This window comes from Colletotrichum karsti, assembly GCF_011947395.1.
Source record: "Colletotrichum karsti strain CkLH20 chromosome Unknown Scaffold9, whole genome shotgun sequence".
NCBI classification, from domain to species: domain Eukaryota; kingdom Fungi; phylum Ascomycota; class Sordariomycetes; order Glomerellales; family Glomerellaceae; genus Colletotrichum; species Colletotrichum karsti.
The window spans coordinates 89305-108884 of record NW_024065909.1 but is presented as its reverse complement, the minus strand read 5'-3'; the positions used below and the strand labels follow the sequence as shown (position 1 = coordinate 108884).

Genomic DNA, 19580 nt, shown 5'->3' with positions numbered 1-19580 from the left:
AGTGAGACCTGTCTCAGCCACGCCCCGCCCCCACCCGTCGTTGTCTAAGCCACACGTGGCAGCTGTCGGCCACCTGCTCCCGCCGTCCTGCCCCGCCAACGTCAGTTCCGAGCAGTTGGGCTGCTTCCTTCCATGTTTCGAGAAATGAAGTCATGAAGCTTGGTGTCGTGGCTTGAACTTCTCCCAAACACCAACCAACCTCCAACCCTCGAAGGGGACTTCTCGAGATGGCGACGTAAGCAACGCTCCAGACGTCTTGGTTTATTGTGCTATACTAATTTTCTCGCGCACAGCATATCCAACATCCTCTCGCTGCCCTTCCGCAAATCGACCCAGCTCTCGCTGTCCTCGACGATACGACAGTACATCAACACCAAATATGACCAGCACCCGGACATGTTCCGTCAGGACCTCGAGGTCATCGACGCCCTCCGCCGCGATGCGGTGAATGTCAGAGAGCCGCACCCCAGCGGCATCAAGAAGCTGCAGGCCTACGCGGGACAGCTCGCCTGGATCGGTGGAAAGTTCCCAATCGATGTACGTGGTCACTCTGGCGCATCGCACCTGCCGTGATGTTGAGTCGCGGATAGCATGCTGACTTGCACCAAAACCAGATCGGAGCCGAGTTCACCTGGTACCCAGCTTTAGGCTACAACACCGAGCGACCGATGGTACGGAACAACCTCAAGTACGAGCTCATGAACGTGCTCTACAACCTCGCCTCGCTATACTCGCAGCTCGCTGTCGCGCAGTCACGAACAGGCACCGAGGGCCTGAAGACCGCGGCGGGCCATTTTTCAGCCGCTGCCGGCGTGCTGCAGCACATGCAGAAGGAGGTCCTCCCCGAGCTGCGCATGTCGGACCCGCCCGAAGACATGGACGCCAACACGCTCGAGTCGCTCACACAGCTCCTTCTGGCGCAGTCCCAGGAGTGCTTTTGGCAGAAGGCCGTTATGGACGGGTACAAAGATGCCATCATCGCTCGCCTGGCGGCGCGGGTGTCGGACCTGTACAGCTCGGCGGGCGAGGCGGCCATGAAGAGCGAGGCTATCAGCTCTGCTTGGATTCACCACATGAGCGCGAAGCACCACCACTTCGCCGGAGCTGCGCAGTATCGTGCTGCGTGCGACTGTTTAGAGAAGAGGCGGTACGGCGAAGAGGTTGCTCGGCTGCAGGATGCTGTTGCATGCGTAAACGAGGGACTGAAGGAGAGCCGTGGAGGGTACCTGAACAAGGCCGTACTCGAGGATCTTAATGGACTCAAGAGAAAGGTCGAAGAAGATCTCAAACGAGCGGAGAAGGACAATGACGTTATCTATCTACGTAAGTCCAACATTCTTGCTAAGCGGCAAGCAAGCACTAACATCTGCAGAACCTGTGCCGCCAAAGTCAGAGCTCAAGATTCTCGAGAGAGCCAATATGGCTATTGCTAAAACCCCGCCTCAAGTCGCGAACCCGTTCGATTATCTCGGAGATCAAGCCGAGTTCGGCCCAGCCCTCTTCACGAAGCTCGTGCCGTTCTCTGTGCACGCAGCCATCACCATGTACGAACAATCGCGTGATCGTATAGTAAACGAGAACATCATTGGCGAGTTGGAAAGGCTCACAGAACAGTTGCATGTTATGCTCAGTTCTGCCAATCTCCCCGGCTCGCTACAGGCCCTCGAAAAGCCTTTGGGTCTACCTCACAGCTTGGTTCACCACGCCGAAGAAATCCGACAAGCAGACGCCTTGGGCCGCATCCAGAGAGCGTTTTCCGATATTGACAAGCTTCGCAACGCGGACATCTCAGTCTTCAACGAGGGCAAAGCCATCCTCGCGGCAGAGGAAGAAGAGGACCAGAGGCTCAGGCGCAAGTACGGTACCGATAGGTGGTCAAGGCCGGACAGTCGCAGCGATCCTCAGGGCAGTGCGTTCTGGGCCCAAGTGGCCGAAATTGAGGGCTACTTCGCCAGCAGCACGAGTAGTGATGCGGTCGTGAGAGACAAGTTCAGGGAGGTGCAGGACCTATTAGAGATGCTGTCGGGGTCCGATCGGACTTTAATGGACTATGTCCCTTCCAGCAGACGCATGGACATCCCGGAGCCCTTGAAGCCAGTCATAGGAAGACTGCGCGGGGCGTACAACGATGTCCTGCGTCTTGAGTCGAGAAGGAGAAAGAAGGCCGAGGCGCTCCGGGAGAAGGCCAGAACGGATGACATCAAGCCGGACATTCTCAAGGAGGCGGCTCGCCTGGAGAGGACTTACCCCACCACGGCAATAGTCCCCGCACATTTCGATGACTTTTTTGAGAAGCGCCTGGACAAACTTTATGAACCGGAGATCGAGGCTGTCAAAAAGGAAGAGGAGGAACAAGACCGTCTGATGACAGAGGTGCAACGAGTCAACCGTGAGTTCGAAAGTCAGAAGAAGAACCTGGCCAGCGGCAGCCGCGAGCGCGAGCAGGCGCTGCAAAGACTCGACAACGCGTATTATAAGTACAAGGAGATCGTCAACAACGTCGACGTGGGTCGGAAGTTCTACAACGACCTGAGTAAAGTGGTGGGCCAGAACTTCCGCGATCCGGTCAAGGCGTGGGCTGCGGAGCGGCGGATGGATGCAAAGAGTCTTGAAGAGTAAGCGTCATTCATTTGTGGTGTAGATCGCTGCTAATCTGTGTCCAGGGAGGTCAACATGCCGCCTCTCGGCTCCCTGAACATCAACAGGTCCCCGGTACACTCGCCGTCGGGCTCAAACTACGACCCCCGCTCCAACTCCTACTTCAACGCCAGCGTCGTTCCTGGCTCCTCCCCACCGCAACAGCAACCTCCGTCGCGGCATGAGGTTCACTCCCCGGCCGAGGCGCATATCCAGTCCTGGGCTGGATCGACCGTGGAACCGCAGCACCCACGACCCGCACCGGCCTTGTCCGGTAGTATGTGGCAACCGGAAATGGGTATAAAATTCGGCAACGCTGCCGGCGCCCCGGCCGCGGCCAACACGCAGGGCCAGCAGACCCCTAACAAGCCCCCACAGACCGGCGGCACTTGGGATCCGGGTTCCGGAATAAGATTCGGATAGGATACCAGTCGATTCCCGCCACCTAGACGTAGACAGCAGGAGAATTGAGGTTTTCGAGGGTGTTGAAAGCGAGCAAGCTCGGCGTTGGTGGGGTGGTTTTTGCGAGGTCGGTCGTTTGCTAGATGTACCATATCTTTAATGACCTCGCGTGTGTGTGTTGTGCTCCGTTACATAGAATTCACATTCATGAGCCGAACTTTTCTTCACCTTCATCTTCGGATCCGAACGCGCGCCACGATGCCCCATCCACGCGTCCCCTCCCATATCCCCATCTCGTTCTCCCGCCGAAACGTAACCTCCTCCGCGCGCACGCTCATGCTCACGTCCTCGTCCCGTCCCGGCGTCGACTTCTCGGATCTCGGAGGCGGCGCCGATGACGACGACGAAGAAGCTTCGGCCGACGATCCCCTAAACAGACCCCATCGACTCGCCTTCTTCTCCTCCTTCGCCTGCTCCACCGCGGCGCGCACGACGGTCCGGTCCATCTTCGGCTCCGGCTGCAGCTCCCTCGCGAGACGCCGCGCCAGGCCCTCGTCGTCCCACCACCACAACCGTCCACCCCTGTCCTTCCCGGGGGAGGGTTCGTCGTCCCAGCGGCCCCAGTCGTCGAAACCGCGCGAAGCGCGCGAGGTGGACGATTCTCCTGTCCCGAACGCGTCGTCGCCTTTCTCCCCCCCACCTTTGGTATCCGGATCAACCACGCGAACGACCTGCACGACCTCCCCGGCCTTGGGATCCGCGTCGGAGGCGACGGTCCAGGACGGGCCGACGGCGGCGGCGGGGACGAGGACGAGTTCGGCGAGGGAGGGCGGGTAGGGGTGCGTGCCGAGGCGGGTTAGGAGCGTGGTTAGGTGAGGAGTGAGGAGGGGGAGGAGGGTCGAGGTGGTGGCGGATTCGAGGGCGGATTGTTGGGACTGGGTCGTGCGGAGGAGGGTTGTTAGGGTTGTTAGGGTTGTTGTGAGGGTTTGCGGGTGATGTGAGGAGGAGAGGGAGGGGGAGGGGGAGGAGATTGAGTCGGTGTAGGAGGGGGGTGCGTCGTCGTGGTCTTGTTTTGACATTTTGAGGATTGTGACGTTTGTTCTGGAGGTGAGAGGAGAGATGATGGGCAAGTGAGTGAGTGAGTGCTGTTTCTCAAGGTGAGAGGAGTGATGAGGTGAGCTGCGTGGTTTGTATGATGGAAGTGTGTTATTATTCCCTGAGGCGAGAGAATGTGGGTAGGTTGTGAGAATTGATGGTTAGTCGGATTCTGAAGTCTGTCCGAGGTTGTTTTGCCTTGAGGGAAAGCGCCACGCGGATGGTGAGGTTGGTGGTGAGGTTTGAAGAGAGGTGAGGTGAAAGATCTCTATGACGAGAGTATTGTTCTCCCTCAGGGTGGAAGGTGAAGAAAGGTAAGTTGTGATGAGAATTGATGGTAAGACTGAATCTGAGGTCTGAAATTGACGTGCCTTGAGGAAAACGTCAACGCGGATCGTGAGGTTGGTGGAGAGATGATGGGCGAGTGAGTGGCTATTCCTCGAGGTGAGATGATGGTCAGAGTCTAAGCGAGGTTTGCTGTGCCTTTCCTGAAAAAGACGCCACGCGGGGTGCCTTGCCTGACTGATTTTGTTAGACGAGATCCTTCAAGGTATCTATTCGCCTCCTCTGGAAATGTTCACGTGAGAGGATGGACTCGGCCGACTCCGATGGTATATGATATCGGGCGAACCTGTGCGGAGGTTACTGGTGCTCTGAGTTTGCCGATGTATCAACCTTGGGATCTACCACGTGCGAGATTGGATGAGTCAGTAGGAGATGGAGAAGAGCGATAAGCCCAGGCAGGTAATGATGACTTGGTTTTAGTGTAGCTTGGAGAATGAATGGCGTGAGGCTGCGCCCTGCATAGCACTGACTACACTGCCGAGCCTTGTTTTCCGGTGCGGTTGATCATTTCTTCACGCTAACCGGACGTTATTGGGGCACTAAGGTAGTGTAAGGTATCGCACTGCAAACCAGATTGAGGCAGTCGGAGAATTCTTGGCCTTTACGCCCGATTGCAGTGTAAGCTGGCTTTTCCAGGATTCCGGAACAGGTGACCGAGGATTGAGGCCTTCTCCCCCCTTCTGTCGCTCACAGCTCCGCCCCCGGGATTCGGTCTCCACATTCGGGACCGAGGGGTCGGGTTTGTTTGGGGTAGGCGCGAGGAATCGAGGTAGTTTGGAACGCGGTTTTTGAGTTGAGGGAATTGTGTCTTTCTCTTAGTAAGTGAGCGATGAGTGGAAATGAGAATCGAGGAGGTTGTTAAGGTAAGGCATTTTCCTTCCTTCGGTGACGGATTTCGAGTCTCATCCTCGAATGCGACCCTGACATCCCATCTGTGGCAGTTCCGGGCGTATCGGAGAATGCGGCATCTTGTATGACATTAGGGGTGGCTAATGCCTCATCGAGGTGCTCTCTCGCCGGATCACATGACGACGGTTGCAGTTTGATGCATGCGAAGAAGAAGCCAACATTGCTGGCCTCAAGATGCCAGAGGTAAGAAAGTGACGAAGAAAGTGAGGGTCGGGCGGAATGATCGCCGCGGACCCCATCCCACCAAGCCACATTGGGGTTAGGCAGCCGTTTAGGGAAGGCTTCTAGAATGACGATGCGGGGATCATACGACGCTCCTTTTTCGACGCCACTGATGACACTGCTTAGGGATTAATTCTTTGAAAATCATAGAGAAAAGACAGGAATGAAGAAAAGTCCTAGAAAAGCAGAAAAGGAGTTGGGTGAAATGCCGCATCTTGGCGCCTTTGAAATGGCTCAGGTATGGAACCGTTCGGCGATGGCAATGTTTGCTAATTCCCGGGGATAAGTTTGCCGTTTTCTCACACTAACAAAACCCCAGATTCAGCTCGGTGGTGGCGCAGTGACGCCCGGTGCTTGGATGGCTCAACCTCCTCATATTAGGCAGTGAACATCCAATGCACGAGGCTCTACGATAGGCTCCGTCAGAATGCAGTGTGCCTAGTGAGGCTGCGGTCATGCGGTTATCACATCGGTGGGCGAGTCCGGCGAGGGCCGAACGCATCTCATGCTTTCTCGGCATCGCGGCCACCGATGTTTATATAAGAGGAAGTGTCTTTCTTTTCCTGGTGCTTGGTGTTTGGTTCCACAGAGTAACAGCATCGAGAGATACCCCAAATACACCTTCATTCCTCCGCTACCGAGGGATCACGACCATCATTCCTTCACTCCTATTCAATCTCTAAGCCATCCAGATACCTTTGGCATACCCAAGGTATCAGTTTAACTTCACATCAGCCACCAGATCACCAACTGCTTCATCAACTCCTACATATATAAACCAACACACTCCTTCGCATAACTAGAGGGGTTCCACGATTCATCGCAAACAACACCCCTTTCAACTCAACACAACACAACCACCGCCAAAATGTCGTACAGAATCGCCGCCCCCGATGAGTACCTCGCCATCACGGGTATGTCCGTGAAGACGGTCAAGATCACAAAGGCCGCGTGGGTCTGGCCCTTCCAGCGCTGCATGCGCTTCTCCGTCCAGCCCCACGACTACGCCATGAACCTCCAGGCCATGACCAAGGAGAAGCTCCAGTTCCTCCTCCCCGTCGTCTTCACCGTCGGCCCGGACGTCAACTCCCGCGGCGCCAACGCCCAGCACCCTGCCCACGGTGACGCCTCCGCCGCCGCCGCCCACGCCGACGACGACGACTACATCCCCGCCAACCGCCGCGAGGACCGCGGCGACGCCCTCATGAAGTACGCCATGCTCCTCGCCGAGGCCCTCGACAAGAAGGGCGGCTCCATGGCCCACCTCGAGAACATCGTCAAGGGCGTCATCGAGGGCGAGGTCCGCGTCCTCGTCTCCAGCATGACCATGGAGGAGATCTTCACCGAGCGCGAGGTCTTCAAGCGCCGCATCTTCAAGAACATCCAGTCCGAGCTCTCCCAGTTCGGCCTCGTCATCTACAACGCCAACGTCAAGGAGCTCAAGGACGCCCCCAACTCCATCTACTTCGAGTCCCTCTCCCGCAAGGCCCACGAGGGCGCCACCAACCAGGCCCGCATCGACGTCGCCGAGGCCCAGCTCCGCGGCAACGTCGGCGAGGCCCAGCGCAAGGGCGAGCAGGACCGCGAGATCGCAAAGATCAACGCCGAGACCGCCGTCCAGAAGACGGAGCGCGACATCGAGCGCGCCACCGCCGAGGCCAACCTCGACACCCGCCAGGCCTCCCTCACCCGCGACGTCGACATCGCCCGCGTCCAGGCCCAGCGCGCCCTCGAGTCCAAGGACGAGGACCTCAAGAAGGAGGTCGAGGTCAAGCGCGCCGCCGCCGAGATCGAGCGCCTCCGCGCCCGCGACGTCGTCAAGGCCACCATCGAGCGCGAGGCCCGCCAGCAGCAGGCCGACGCCGAGGCCTACGCCGTCGAGGCCGACGCCCGCGCCCAGTTCGAGAAGAAGAGGCGCGAGGCCGAGGCCGCCCAGTACGCCGCCCAGCTGGCCGCCGAGGCCGACCTGGCCGTCGCGCTGAAGACCGCCGAGGGTGTGTCGGCGATGGCGGACGCCTACGGCAAGATGTCGCAGGCCTTCGGCGGTCCCGCGGGCCTGATCCAGTACCTGATGATCGAGAAGGGCACGTACGTGCAGCTGGCCCACGCGAACGCGGAGGCGATCCGCGGCATGGAGCCCAAGATCAGCGTGTGGAACACGGGCAGCGGCGGCGGGAGCCAGGGCGAGGGCGGCGCCAGCTCCGCGACCGACACGATGCGGAACGTCTACCAGATGCTGCCGCCTTTGATGACCACCATCAACGAGCAGACCGGTATTCAGCTGCCATCTTGGCAATTCGGTACACTGCCGGCTGGCATGAACGCGATGCAGGGCGAGTCGAAGAAGGGGGTCAACGGCACCATGTAATGGGCTTGGAATCATGGACACTCGTTTACAGATCTTGGAATATCGGCGTTGACGGCTTTGCTTGATTCGGGGTGATGATACCAGGGCGGTTATAGTCGATTATAGATTTCTTTTGTGTAGTACTATGTTTGAGTAAGGTAGTCTAGGATAGTTCTTAATACTGCATTGCATACCATAGAGATCCCACACGATGGTTTTCCATCTCTCTGAGCGATAGCAAACCCTTCTGATCCCACAGGATCACCTCCTGCCTCTTGAGAAGGCTCTTAGCACTCTGTTGCGAACCCAAAAGACCCCACGCAATCGTCTTCTGCCTCTTTGGAAGAGGTGTCTGTGTCTCACTCTCTGCCATTATCAACCGCATGATTCCGAGACCTTTGCCGTAAAGAGACTGAACGGCACAGCGCCAGCCAGACCAACATCATGCCCGTGCTATTAGTACTCCTGTCGTCTGGCGATTGTACGCCTCGTTGTTCTCAAGTTAATGTCAGACATGAGGCTAAACCGTCGTCGGTTGAGAAGTCGCGGCGGCGCGGCTCCCTTACTGAACTGCCTCATCGTACGCAAATGGGACTCCGTTGGTAAAAGGAAACGGGCCCGTCGAACATGAACTCGGCCGTAAAACGCGGGGGATAGAAAGGATGGTGATGTATGGGCCTTGATCGATAAAGCCAGATGGTGTGATTTTCTCGCGCGAGCCGACATGATGTGATGTAACTGTGCGAAATCAGTGCAGCGCCAGTCTTCTTAGCCTAGTCCTTCGCAGAAATTCTCGACAGAGTGGACTCAAAAGTAGCGGACTCCAATGAAGCTGATCAAAGTGTGCTAAAGATGGTGTAGGCCTTCGTGCAAGATGACTCCCTCGCCAGATTTATCAGGGCCCCGCAGACCGCAGACATGGCCATCAGTCGCCCTCTCCGAGGAGGTTGGGTTCGCCGGTGCCTAGGCTGTAAACCCGGATAACGGCTGGGTTGTTATCCTGCTTCCCTGTGGAGTTCAGGTCAGATATTCAGTCGTCATCGATGGTAAATGACGGCCGAAACATACAATGAAGTCTGCCATGCAATGTGGTCGAATCCCATCCACCCCCTTCCAAACCTCCCATCTCAGCTTCTTCCACTTTACCACTTCTCCAAGCTGATGTACTCCATTTCCTGGGTTGAACCCCTTGGCGGCTCATGAGTTGATGACACGGCCAAGGAGGTTGACGGAGAAGCTCCTGCTGGCCGCTATGGGTCCTCGACGTGGCGTAATTCAGGGCCATGTGCTGCGTCTTTCAAGAGGAAAGAGATCTGTCCCTGGTGGCCCTGAATGAATCCCACGTGCATATTGCATCTCCTGCTGGACGACGACCACCAGCGTCGGACTGACTTTCCTCTGGATGAACCGAGGCCCATCAGAACCCGGGTCAAGACGGTCTACGCGCCAGTGCTGGAGCGAAAAGTCAGCCGTATTCGCCAAGAAGTACTCCAGAAAAGAGGGCTCATCTCTTTGTGGCAGAGTTTGTGCCAACGATGCGAGCGCAGTTGACATGACCACATGGAATGCTTGGCCAGCGACGGCACATGAGTGCCCACAGAAGCAGGAGCAGCATTTGCAATAGCACAGTGGCTGTTTCCAGCATCGTAACTTCCGCGATCATAGTTTGAGCCCGGGGGTCGCATCAACTCATCTGCATCCACGTTGGAGGGTTGCTTGAACTCCGCCATCTTGATGGCGGACAACATCTCACCCGGGAGTTTTATCAGCCTCGACTAGGAGGGAGGGAGAACGAAAGAAGAAAGGCCCACAACAACCTCACTCATGAGACCGCGTGATGGAGATGGTGCACCGCAATGGTAAAAGCATCTCGTATCACCAAGGCGATGAGTTGCTGTAGATCGTTTGGGCTGCTTTGGAGCAGTGCAGCCCTTTCTGTGCTAAACACGAGTTAGTATCTATTTCAAAAGACCCAACGTCTGGTAAATTGTACCCGAGAAAATCCAGATGACGGATGGGGAGTTGACTTGCTTTCATTCTTTCTCGAGAACTCAAGTTGTAATGGGGCCCGGGGCAGCTTGCCTCGACCCTGATTGCCATGAGCTTGTTCCCTTGGTCTCGATTGCCATGGCCGCGGGTCATTACAAGTGAATACCGAAAAACAGAAAACAATTACGGGCAAGAATACAGTAAGAGCCACTCTCGAGTAGTGCCGCTGTGCGCTGCCGCCGTGCTCTCACCTCTGTGATGGCTCTGTGAAATTGAGTAGAAGCGGTACGCGCGGTTCTTTTCCCTTGACAGGAAAAGAACCAGCAACTGAAGTTGCTCCAGGTTGTGCGGCCGGTGATCACAGCGCACCAACCAACTCTCCTTCAATATTTCACCGGCCCGAGGCCCGAGGCTCTCTGACGATTATAACGAGACCACCGTCGAGCTCCTGCCTAGATCCCTAGTAACGGTGAAGTGTCGTGGAAGAGATATGGGCGGGCCCGTGGGACCAAGTAATTATGAATTGACCATTACATTACGATGGTCGAGTAATATGAGCTACTGCAATCGCCGACCAGTCAGGTATGCTGAGCACAATTACGATTTCGCCGCGCACCTCATTCTACACGATGACTCGTTTTGAAAGAACGCCCATAGGGCCCGACCTTTGCATATTTGGAGCTTGATGGTAAAAGAGAGGATACGCCCTGAAATCAAACAATCCATGTCTTATGTAGAACCCATTGGCTCAAAACGGCGCCATTGCAGTAAGACTAAGGCAAGTCAAGTATAAGTGAATCATGACGAAGACATTGACACTGACTTAGCAGTCAGAACATACTTGAGCAGGTCGAGGGTCAGCCGTGGCTCATAATGTTGCCAAGAGAGAAGTCCAGCTTCTCTATTGATGTCTGAGGAATGAGTTATAGACAAAAGGAATGAATTGGGAAGTCTCCTTCTGCCCAGATAGTCGCCCGATATATATATATACCCGTTGATGTATAACCTTGCAACGGGCATAACTCTAGCATGGTGATTCTTTGATAGCACAAATTGACTCGTTTTGCAAACAAATCATCTTATTAGAAAAACACGAGAAAAGCCTAAGGTGTCGCCAGTATCTCCGAAGTTTGGTTTATCATCGTCTTTTTTACAACATTTTGCTCATTTGTTATCAAGCACAACATCACTTGGCGTTGTCTGTCGGCGTTGATGTCAATACAGTCTGAATACTCATTTTTGCAACACCTGTCCAAGTCAGGAGCGCTTTACATGGCGAGGCTGACCTCATTTGCCCAACATGCGACAAGTTTGAGAGAACACATCATGTTTGGGAGCAAATTTTGGTTGAGTTTCTGCTGGCTCCACGAAAACGCATTAGCGACCTGCTCTTTTCTGACCGAACCATAATGTTTACTATAACTTGTTTTCACTTTTTAGGAAACGCAACGCAAACAAGGAGATCGGCTGCCCTGCCGCAAGCCCTCAAGCAGTAACAGGAAGCATCAGCTTGGACACGGCGCCCCTCGCATGATGCACCGTATGAACAGCCGGCCGCGTCGTCGACCCATACGCCGGATTCTCCCCGGTACCCAAGTTGCGGATAAACCCAAAGTGTGCACCGCCCGCAACAACCACCCGCAACTTCACCCCTTTCCGGAAAACATGCGCGCAATCCACGAGCGAGAGCTGCAGCGGCTCAGGACCTCTTGCGGGATCCAGGCGTCTGTATACCTCAGTTATCCGCGCCGACTTTCCGTTCGTACTGACTTCGCTTAGACGGACCAGCACGTCAACATGCGGATCATCGCTGGAGTGACAAAGCTCGATGATAGGCTTGCCGCACACCTCCACATCCTCGTCAAGCGGCGCACTATCAAAGACGACGACGTCCGAACGACGCGCAAGGCTGGTGTCGTCGTAACTTGCGGGGATGACGTCGTCAAATGGGCGAGGCATGCCGATATTAGGAGTCGGGCTTGTGGGATCAAAGGTAAAGCTGGAACTCGACGTCTCATCGGTCGGCTTCTCTTGGCTGAGGACCTTCTCGGGTGCCAGGAAGTATTCTCGAGATGAAGAAGAGACCGGCGGCCAACTTGGGAGATCCCGCCACTCGTTCGAACCCGTGACGAAAATGCGGCATTGGGATTTCCGGGGAGGAGGGCCACGACCGGCGAGATGGTGCTCGAGGAACCGGAGCCCCTCGGTCAGACTCGGGCCTCGTTGCGTTCCCAAATGTGACCATGGACCGATAGTCAGGTAGCCTTGCGCCTTTCGCTCGACCAAGGCGCTGTGCTGCTGCATTACCAACGGTAGGACGCTGTCGTTCCATCCAGTGAGCTGCAAGATGGGAATGTCCGCTTTCTCGATCGCGACGCTCTGGTTCGCCTTCTGCCAAAGCGGTTTGGACAAGTCACTGTCGCTGACCATGTCTTCGACCCAGGAAGGAGTATGGTCGCCCAGGTGCTTCTTGATGCCACCCATGAAGGGCACAGCGTCGTACACGGGCTTGAGGGCTTGATGCTGCTTCTTGATGTAGGCCGGGCCAGGCGTGTGGCCTCGTTTCGCGGCAGTCATCAAGTCAGCCCAAGCCACCATGTGCGCGTCCATCGCTCCCGTCCACCAGGAGAAGACACCAAAGTCGATCGGGCCGGTGCTGATAACGGCGGCCTTCACGTCCGCCGGCGGATCGGTGAGAATGGCCCACTGCGTGTGACCGAGATAGGATCCGCCGTACGTTGCCAAAGACCCCGTGTACCAGGGCTGTTCCCGCATCCAAGCGACGGTCGCGAGGCCGTCTTCGGCTTCGTAGATCGCGGGGACGACTTCCTGGCCGTCGGACGGATCCGTGCCTCGACAGGCGGCGAGCAGTACCTGGTACCCCCGTGACGCGAACATCCGCGCATTTCCGAGAGCCATGAGCGGCGTGATGCCGTACGAGGTGCGCACCAGAATGGTGCCGTGGGGTTTTGCGATGGTCGGCTGGTAGAGGTTCGCGGCGAGCTTCATCGTGCCGATCGGGATCTGGAGGAACTCGACGGTGTAGCTGCATGTCTCGCCGGGTAGTCCGGACCACCAGCCGGCAAGCCGGTCGACGAAGAGGCTTATCCAGCCGCGCTCGACAGGCGCCATGATGATGAAGTTGTGGAACGTTTGAAGTGTCGTCGGTGGTGGGTTTCAGCGGTGTATCTCTGCAATTTCGACTTTGGTTGATTGTCAGCTGCGGGGTTTTGAAGGAATACCGGCGCTGCAGATATACTTGTAAGCAATTGCGCGGCCCCTTTGGACTTCTTTGATATTGTTTATCCATTGTCATCCTCCGTAATTAGCGCCATCCATTTAGCTGATGATGTTGAACTGTCCAATGACCTGCGTTTGTTAACGTCGAAGGATCCAATGACGTTCATGACGCTTTTGGCTAGGTGTCAGATTTGGTAATGACCGCCCGACTAGTATTGCATTTGTTCTGACAGAGGCGGAAAATGCCGACGGGAAGTGTGAGCAGACGTTGGAGTTTGATACACACTTGAGTACCTCTGCAGCGTAATCCATGTGAGTAGATACACTGGCTGCATGTGGATTCAAAGAGATGTGCCCACAGATGATTGAAATTACTCTTCCGAATGGCGTCAACAGAAAACAGCCGTTGAAGTCCATAAATTGGCAGCAAGTCGCAACATGGTCATTGCAGAAATGTTCGATATTGACGACTCCTCATGACATGAGAATACGATTCAACTTAAGTATCTGCAACATCCACTCAACAATAATGTTTTGCTCATGTGATGAGGTGAACATAACCTTTCGGTCTCACGCCTCCTCGGCCGCTTCTATCTACGTACCGTGGTCAGCAGCCAGCCGGTTATATGCACCCAACTGCAGACTGTGTTGGCATTGCGTAGATAATGACCACGACATGCTTTGGGTGCACCAATTACATGCGCCGTAGAAATCTATCCCCTGTGGTCTCTGCAGCATCGAGGCTTTTCACTGCCAACAAGCCTGCTTGATTGGTGCCTCATGCTGTTATGTATCCAATGAAACTTCGCAGCCTGTCTTCCCGTCACGCATAAGGTGGAACTACATGTAGTCACAAGCGAATGACCATAACAGGGGACTGGTGCCAGACAATATTAAAGTTCTCTCCGACGTCCTTTCTCGCTAGCCATCTTCTCCTCTTTCTCCTGGCTGTTCGATCACCTGCCTCGGCAGCGGCATCAATCAAAGAGATACAACAACATCTACAGAATATAATTCAAGAGCACAAACGGCCGAGAGTATGGCTACGAACAATGTGGATAACACATTCGGGTTGTCACACGACCGAGCTACCGATGGCAAAATTACAGTTGCCGACGAGGCCAGCTCTGCCGCAGCGGAGGGCGGGAACCACGAGCCAACAAAAGCACAGCTCCTCGATTCAGAGACGATTTCAAATTCACAACCTGAGACATACGAGAGATATACTCCCGACGAGCACGAACTTTCAGATGCATGTTTACAGACCTTGGGCCAGGCAGCACAAACATGTCTTTGCTCCATCTGCCGTAATTTCCCTCGTGGAATTTCGACGATTTGGAGAAAAAGTTGTACCACACTTCTCTCATCTCTCTTGAACGATCCGTCAGTGACGGCTGCCGCCTCTGCAAGATTCTATCAGGGTCATTGGAAGATTTCTGCTCTGGGCTCGAGCCCCCCCAAATCCGCAGAACCCTCCTGCACAATCTATTGCCGCATAGAATGGCACGAGGGCAAAGATGTTATCACTCTTCTATTTTATCTCCACAACAGCGAAGACCAACCGGTCTGCACCGGAGATCCCGCAGCTCGTAGTCCTTTCAAATGGCTCGATTTCGATGCTGCAAAGAAATTCAAACTGGGACCAGAGTTCTCATGTACGCTACAATACAAGACTCAACATCCGCATGGAATGAATATGTAGCCAAGCTAACGTACCACCAGGCCCATTGATAAGAACAACAACAGCACAATCTAGAATGAGTTTAGATCTGGCTCGCGGCTGGTATCAACAGTGCTTGGGACATCCAATCTGTCGAAAATGGGAAGAAGAATCCCGTGTTCTTCCTACACGCCTTGTCTATATCTGGGAACCACATGGCAAAGCATCTACAATACACGCAAAGTTATACGACGCAGTAGATCTACCAATCGCGACAAAATACACCACACTGAGCCACTGTTGGGGGAAAGCTCCCTTTTTCAAATTAGAGTCGAGCAATATGGACTCACTACACTGCGAAATACCCATTCAGCAACTGCCAAAAACCTTCCACGACGCTATGCGTATCACACTTGAACTTGGCATCAACTACCTCTGGATAGATTCACTCTGCATCATTCAAGACTCTAAGGCAGACTGGGTACACGAATCAAGAAGAATGGGCAATGTGTATCGATACTCAGAGTTCACAATCGCAGCAGCTAGCTATCCTGATGGTAGTCTTGGCTTGTTTAGCGAGAGGGAGACTATGCCCTACATTCATTTTCCGCTCCATGTTGAGCATCTTTTAATACGAGATTGGCAGCACGCATCTGGACGTGATGTCGCAAAAGCTCGTCTTGACGGGTTTTACATTACGGCAGAAAAGTTCGAATTCCACGACGAAGTAGTCGGAAGCCTACTTAACTCTCGAGCTTGGGTAGCCCAAGAAAGAGCACTTTCACCTGGTACTCTTCATTATACCCGGGAGAAGGTTTGGTGGGAGTGTAACGATCTCATGGCTAATGAAGCCTTTCCAATTGGCGATTTCGATTGGGGGCGAGGTGAAGGGAATCTGGAGATTAAAGGGCGTGGAATCCGATCCGCAAGGAAGGGGGGGCGAGACAGAATTTATGCCTTTTGGAGGGACTTCATTGGCTTCTATGCTGGAACCGAGATCACAAAGGAGGGAGATTGGTTTCCGGCCGCTACTGGCATAGCCAGAATTATCGGCAACCTTGTCAATGATAATTTCATCGCAGGATTTTGGGAGGGAGATCTCCAACGTTCCCTCGTCTGGGCAAGCCGTGGGGAGATCAAAGGGTTTTCATCCGCACGAATCGCGCCCTCTTGGTCCTGGGCATCGCTGCGCGGGCGACTTGAATTTTCTAGCCATGATTTTCCTGGCCCTGGTTCGAACAACACAGTCGATATGGACATGTATCCGTTGAGTGGCATACGTATACAAGCACTCTCCGACGTTCGGGACTTCAAGTCGGACTTGCAGTCGACATCATTCGAAAGGTCAGGCGTACGAGGTCTCGCTATCAGTGGCCCATTACGGAAGATGCCCATTGATCTTGCATCTGAGACGGGGTACCACTTTCCTTCGTCCGAATGGTTGAATTTCATTCAAATACATTCTGAAAACCTGAAGATGGATGAGAGTCTGAGGCAGAGCCTCGCAAAAGATCAAGAGTGGCGCTTGGGGGAGCCTACGCACTTGTTGCCTCTTGCATATAATCGCCGGTCAGTGTATGCGATTGCGTTACAACAAGTGCCTGATGCGATCGAGCCGAACACTTTCCGACGATTTGGAAGGTTTCGTTTCTGCTTTCGCAAGCCAGAAGTCCGCGATGTGTATTTGGGACTGTCACAGAAGGACGGGAAGTATCAACCAAGCTTAAGGTTCGAGGAATGTGATAGGCAAGACCTCATTCTGATTTAAGTCCAAAAGACAACTCAGCACCAAACATTGAACTCATCAATCATGCATAAAGTTCTAGAAGTCAATGATGTGTGTGCGTTGCCACTTGTCAAATATCCAACGTCGCATCTCGAAACTACAGATTAGTGGATGAATACTCTCGCTGAACGCCTCGACCTCATACGATTCTTTAAAGCCTGCTAAATGCAGCAGATAGATCTGAACGCAGCGTGTGTCGTTATTCTGGTTGGGTGAGCCTCTATATGCAATACGAAAAAAGCGACGACCGGGTAAAGCATTCTGCTCCTCCTCCAGCAGGTCACTTTTAAATTTACCTCGTCATTTACAATGTCTAACGAATGGTAATGAGAAGGCGGCACCAACGAGCCCTTCGGGTGCCTTTGTCATAGTAGCATAGGCGTGTGAGAGGGTAGGTCTAGCCAGCAGGAATGGTTGATTTGTCTGTTACAGGCCATCTACACAGATACCCAGCCAAAGAGATGTACCAAGCCGGAGTGAAACCGACACAGGTTGCATTAGGGAAAAAAGTCTTTGAGATTGTAAATCAAATTCCATTGACAAACTGTGTTGTGGTGTAAGTCAAGGTGCCGACGGTCTTTTTCCGCAGACCCGCGGAAAGCCGTGCTTACATATTCAGGGCTCGAATCATATGGGCTGATTGAAGTCGGCCGCTTCGGTATCCGGTATCGCGAAGTTCATCCGTAGCGCTTATGAAGCGTTTCCGGTGTTCGGGCCTTACGCCGGACATTCAGCGCCGACATGGCTGACGAATGCGCCGAGTCCCTAGCATCCGTTCTCAAGCCCTCACAGCATACGTGCGAATTGTGTACGTCGTTACGACACCTGTCGGCTTCAAGTAGTTTCTTACGATGTGTCGGCTGAGACGTCGAAAGTGAAATAAATAAGCAATAATATCTTGTCGATTGAGCATTTCACCTTCCCAAGTTCATACGTCAAGCCATTCCCTGGATGTTCGTTTTTTTGGACTGCTTTACATCTAAGATTATTTGACAACAGACGAGCAAGCCGAAAGATCTTACAAAATGGTTTCCATAGAACTCGTGCGACAATCCAACGCCCATCTGGGCAGTCTCCCCAAAGGCCTCGTTGCCCTCTTCATCGGCGCAACATCAGGTATCGGCCAGAGCGCCCTCCAAAACCTTGCAAAACTTCCCTCACCACGCATATACACTGTCGCTCGTCCGCAGTCAGTCGCGTCTCACGAGCAACTCCTCAACGAACTGAAGCAGAGCAATCCCAGCGGGACTTACACCCTCATTAACGCCGATGTCTCCCTCATCTCCGAAGTTGACAAGGTGGTTGAATTCGTCACCAAGAAGGAGACCAAGCTAGACTTTCTCATCATGTCCGCCGGATTCATGGCGTTCGAGGGCCGTTTCAACACTCGCGAGGGCTTGGATCCTTCCATGACGACACGGTACTATTCTCGTATGCGCGCTGCGTCGGGACTGCTTCCTCTTCTGAACGAGGCCAAGAGCCCTCGCGTTGTCTCGATCCTGGCTGGAGGACTTGAAGGGTCCATCAAGGAGGATGACTTGGATCTGCGCAAGCCTGGAAATTGGGCCACCTGGCCTGCATCAGTGCAAGGGGCTACGATGGGGACGTTGTCTCTGGAGATAATGGCACAGGAGAACCCAAAGGTCAGCTTCGTGCACTGGTATCCTGGCCCTGTGTCGACGCCCGGTCTGGCGAGGGCCAAGACGTTTGGCATGTCACCGCCAAGTGAGATGAGCCAGGATGAATCCGGTGAGAGGGCTGCCTTCTTGGCGACTAGCGATCGTTACGCTGTCGAGGACGGGGGAAGTTTGATACCCATTGTCGACGGCCTCGAGACCTCTACGAAGTCTGGCGGAGGTGTCTTTCTCATCGATCCTAAGGGTAATAGCACCGACAACGAGGGTGTCTTAGCTGACTTTAGACGGAGAGACGTGGGCCAAAAGGTCTGGGAGCATACGCAGAAGATCTTTGCCGAATGCCTCGCCTGATGTGTGTGTTCTTACTAGAGCTCTTTCGGCTCAGCTCGAAAGTTTTGATGGATTCTGCAATAGTTCTCTGTTTATAGATATGAATTAAGTCTAATAGCAACCTTTTCAATTTTGGTTATATTTAGAGAAATATTGATGCGTTTTCCTCTTCCCATAACGACGATGGAATGCTTCCGTATATTTCTTCTTCTCCCGCAAGCTAGGCAAAGAGAAAAGTAGAACGCCTCTTATCGGAGAACCTTTTTCGTGATGTCTTTGACACAAAAAGACTTTAAAGTAAGTGCAAACGCAGTATGAACGGATCAGATATTTCAGGAGTTGTATACCTGTGTTAAATTGTCATCGCAATTTCTTGGCCTGCATCTAGTGAGGCTGTGCCTCTGAACGCGTTCATGGAAACTGGCTTTCAAATTGAAAGTCGATGACAATTGGTAACACAATCCATCTTTGCCTCTTCAGAACCAAGCCAAGCCATCGAGCCAAGCTTGACAACCATTTGTCAAGAGCCGAGTCTGGAGGCGGGTCCGGGGCATAACGGAAATAAGCCGCTGCGGCCTCCCCGTGCCGCGTGATGTGGCAAAGGCTCGATTGCTGGTGAGGCTATTGAATGATTTGTTCTGGATCGATCCACGAAGCAAACAACGCCGAGAAAACGGGGAACCGCCACTGGATTCAGCAGTTTCTCCTTCGTCAGTTGGCCTGCTGATAGAAAGCTGATCATGTGTTCGCGCGAGCGGCACCTCGTATTGATGGCCCCATTCTAGAAGTTGTGCTACAGCCAGAGTCGGAACAAGTCTACAGCTCATAAGACATGTTTATCATGTCCTTGTCGAAAGAATCTGAACATTAAAGCGGCTGATAACACGATCGTCGTCGTTGAATCTCAGCGAGTCATTGTCACTGGCGACATCGGATAGGCCTTCCAGGAACATCGGAGGATCCACTCAACGGAAACCACTC

The 19580-nt window shown here is 53.9% G+C and overlaps 5 protein-coding genes across 5 annotated transcripts; 3 read left to right on the top strand and 2 right to left on the bottom strand.

The window, feature by feature from the left end:
- Positions 1-312: 312 nt before the first annotated feature.
- Positions 313-3060, top strand: CkaCkLH20_03577 (ph signal transduction protein; the record flags this gene model as incomplete). Its single annotated transcript, XM_038886296.1, has 4 exons — positions 313-537; positions 615-1323; positions 1373-2615; positions 2664-3060. 4 exons carry the CDS (start codon positions 313-315, stop codon positions 3058-3060), a joined length of 2574 nt encoding a protein of 857 aa, XP_038748138.1.
- Positions 3061-3269: 209 nt separating this feature from the next.
- On the bottom strand, positions 3270-4118 carry CkaCkLH20_03576 (uncharacterized protein; the record flags this gene model as incomplete). The annotated part of the gene is made up of 1 exon (XM_038886295.1): positions 3270-4118. The coding sequence occupies one exon, from the start codon at positions 4116-4118 to the stop codon at positions 3270-3272; it is 849 nt and encodes a 282-aa protein (XP_038748137.1).
- A 2360-nt stretch (positions 4119-6478) lies between these two features.
- Positions 6479-7978, top strand: CkaCkLH20_03575 (SPFH domain/Band 7 family protein; the record flags this gene model as incomplete). The annotated part of the gene is made up of 1 exon (XM_038886294.1): positions 6479-7978. The coding sequence occupies one exon, from the start codon at positions 6479-6481 to the stop codon at positions 7976-7978; it is 1500 nt and encodes a 499-aa protein (XP_038748136.1).
- Positions 7979-11431: 3453 nt separating this feature from the next.
- On the bottom strand, positions 11432-13078 carry CkaCkLH20_03574 (uncharacterized protein; the record flags this gene model as incomplete). Its single annotated transcript, XM_038886293.1, has 1 exon — positions 11432-13078. One exon carries the CDS (start codon positions 13076-13078, stop codon positions 11432-11434), a length of 1647 nt encoding a protein of 548 aa, XP_038748135.1.
- Positions 13079-17657: 4579 nt separating this feature from the next.
- Positions 17658-18620, top strand: CkaCkLH20_03573 (short-chain dehydrogenase reductase; the record flags this gene model as incomplete). Its single annotated transcript, XM_038886292.1, has 1 exon — positions 17658-18620. The coding sequence occupies one exon, from the start codon at positions 17658-17660 to the stop codon at positions 18618-18620; it is 963 nt and encodes a 320-aa protein (XP_038748134.1).
- Between the last annotated feature and the right edge of the window lie 960 nt (positions 18621-19580).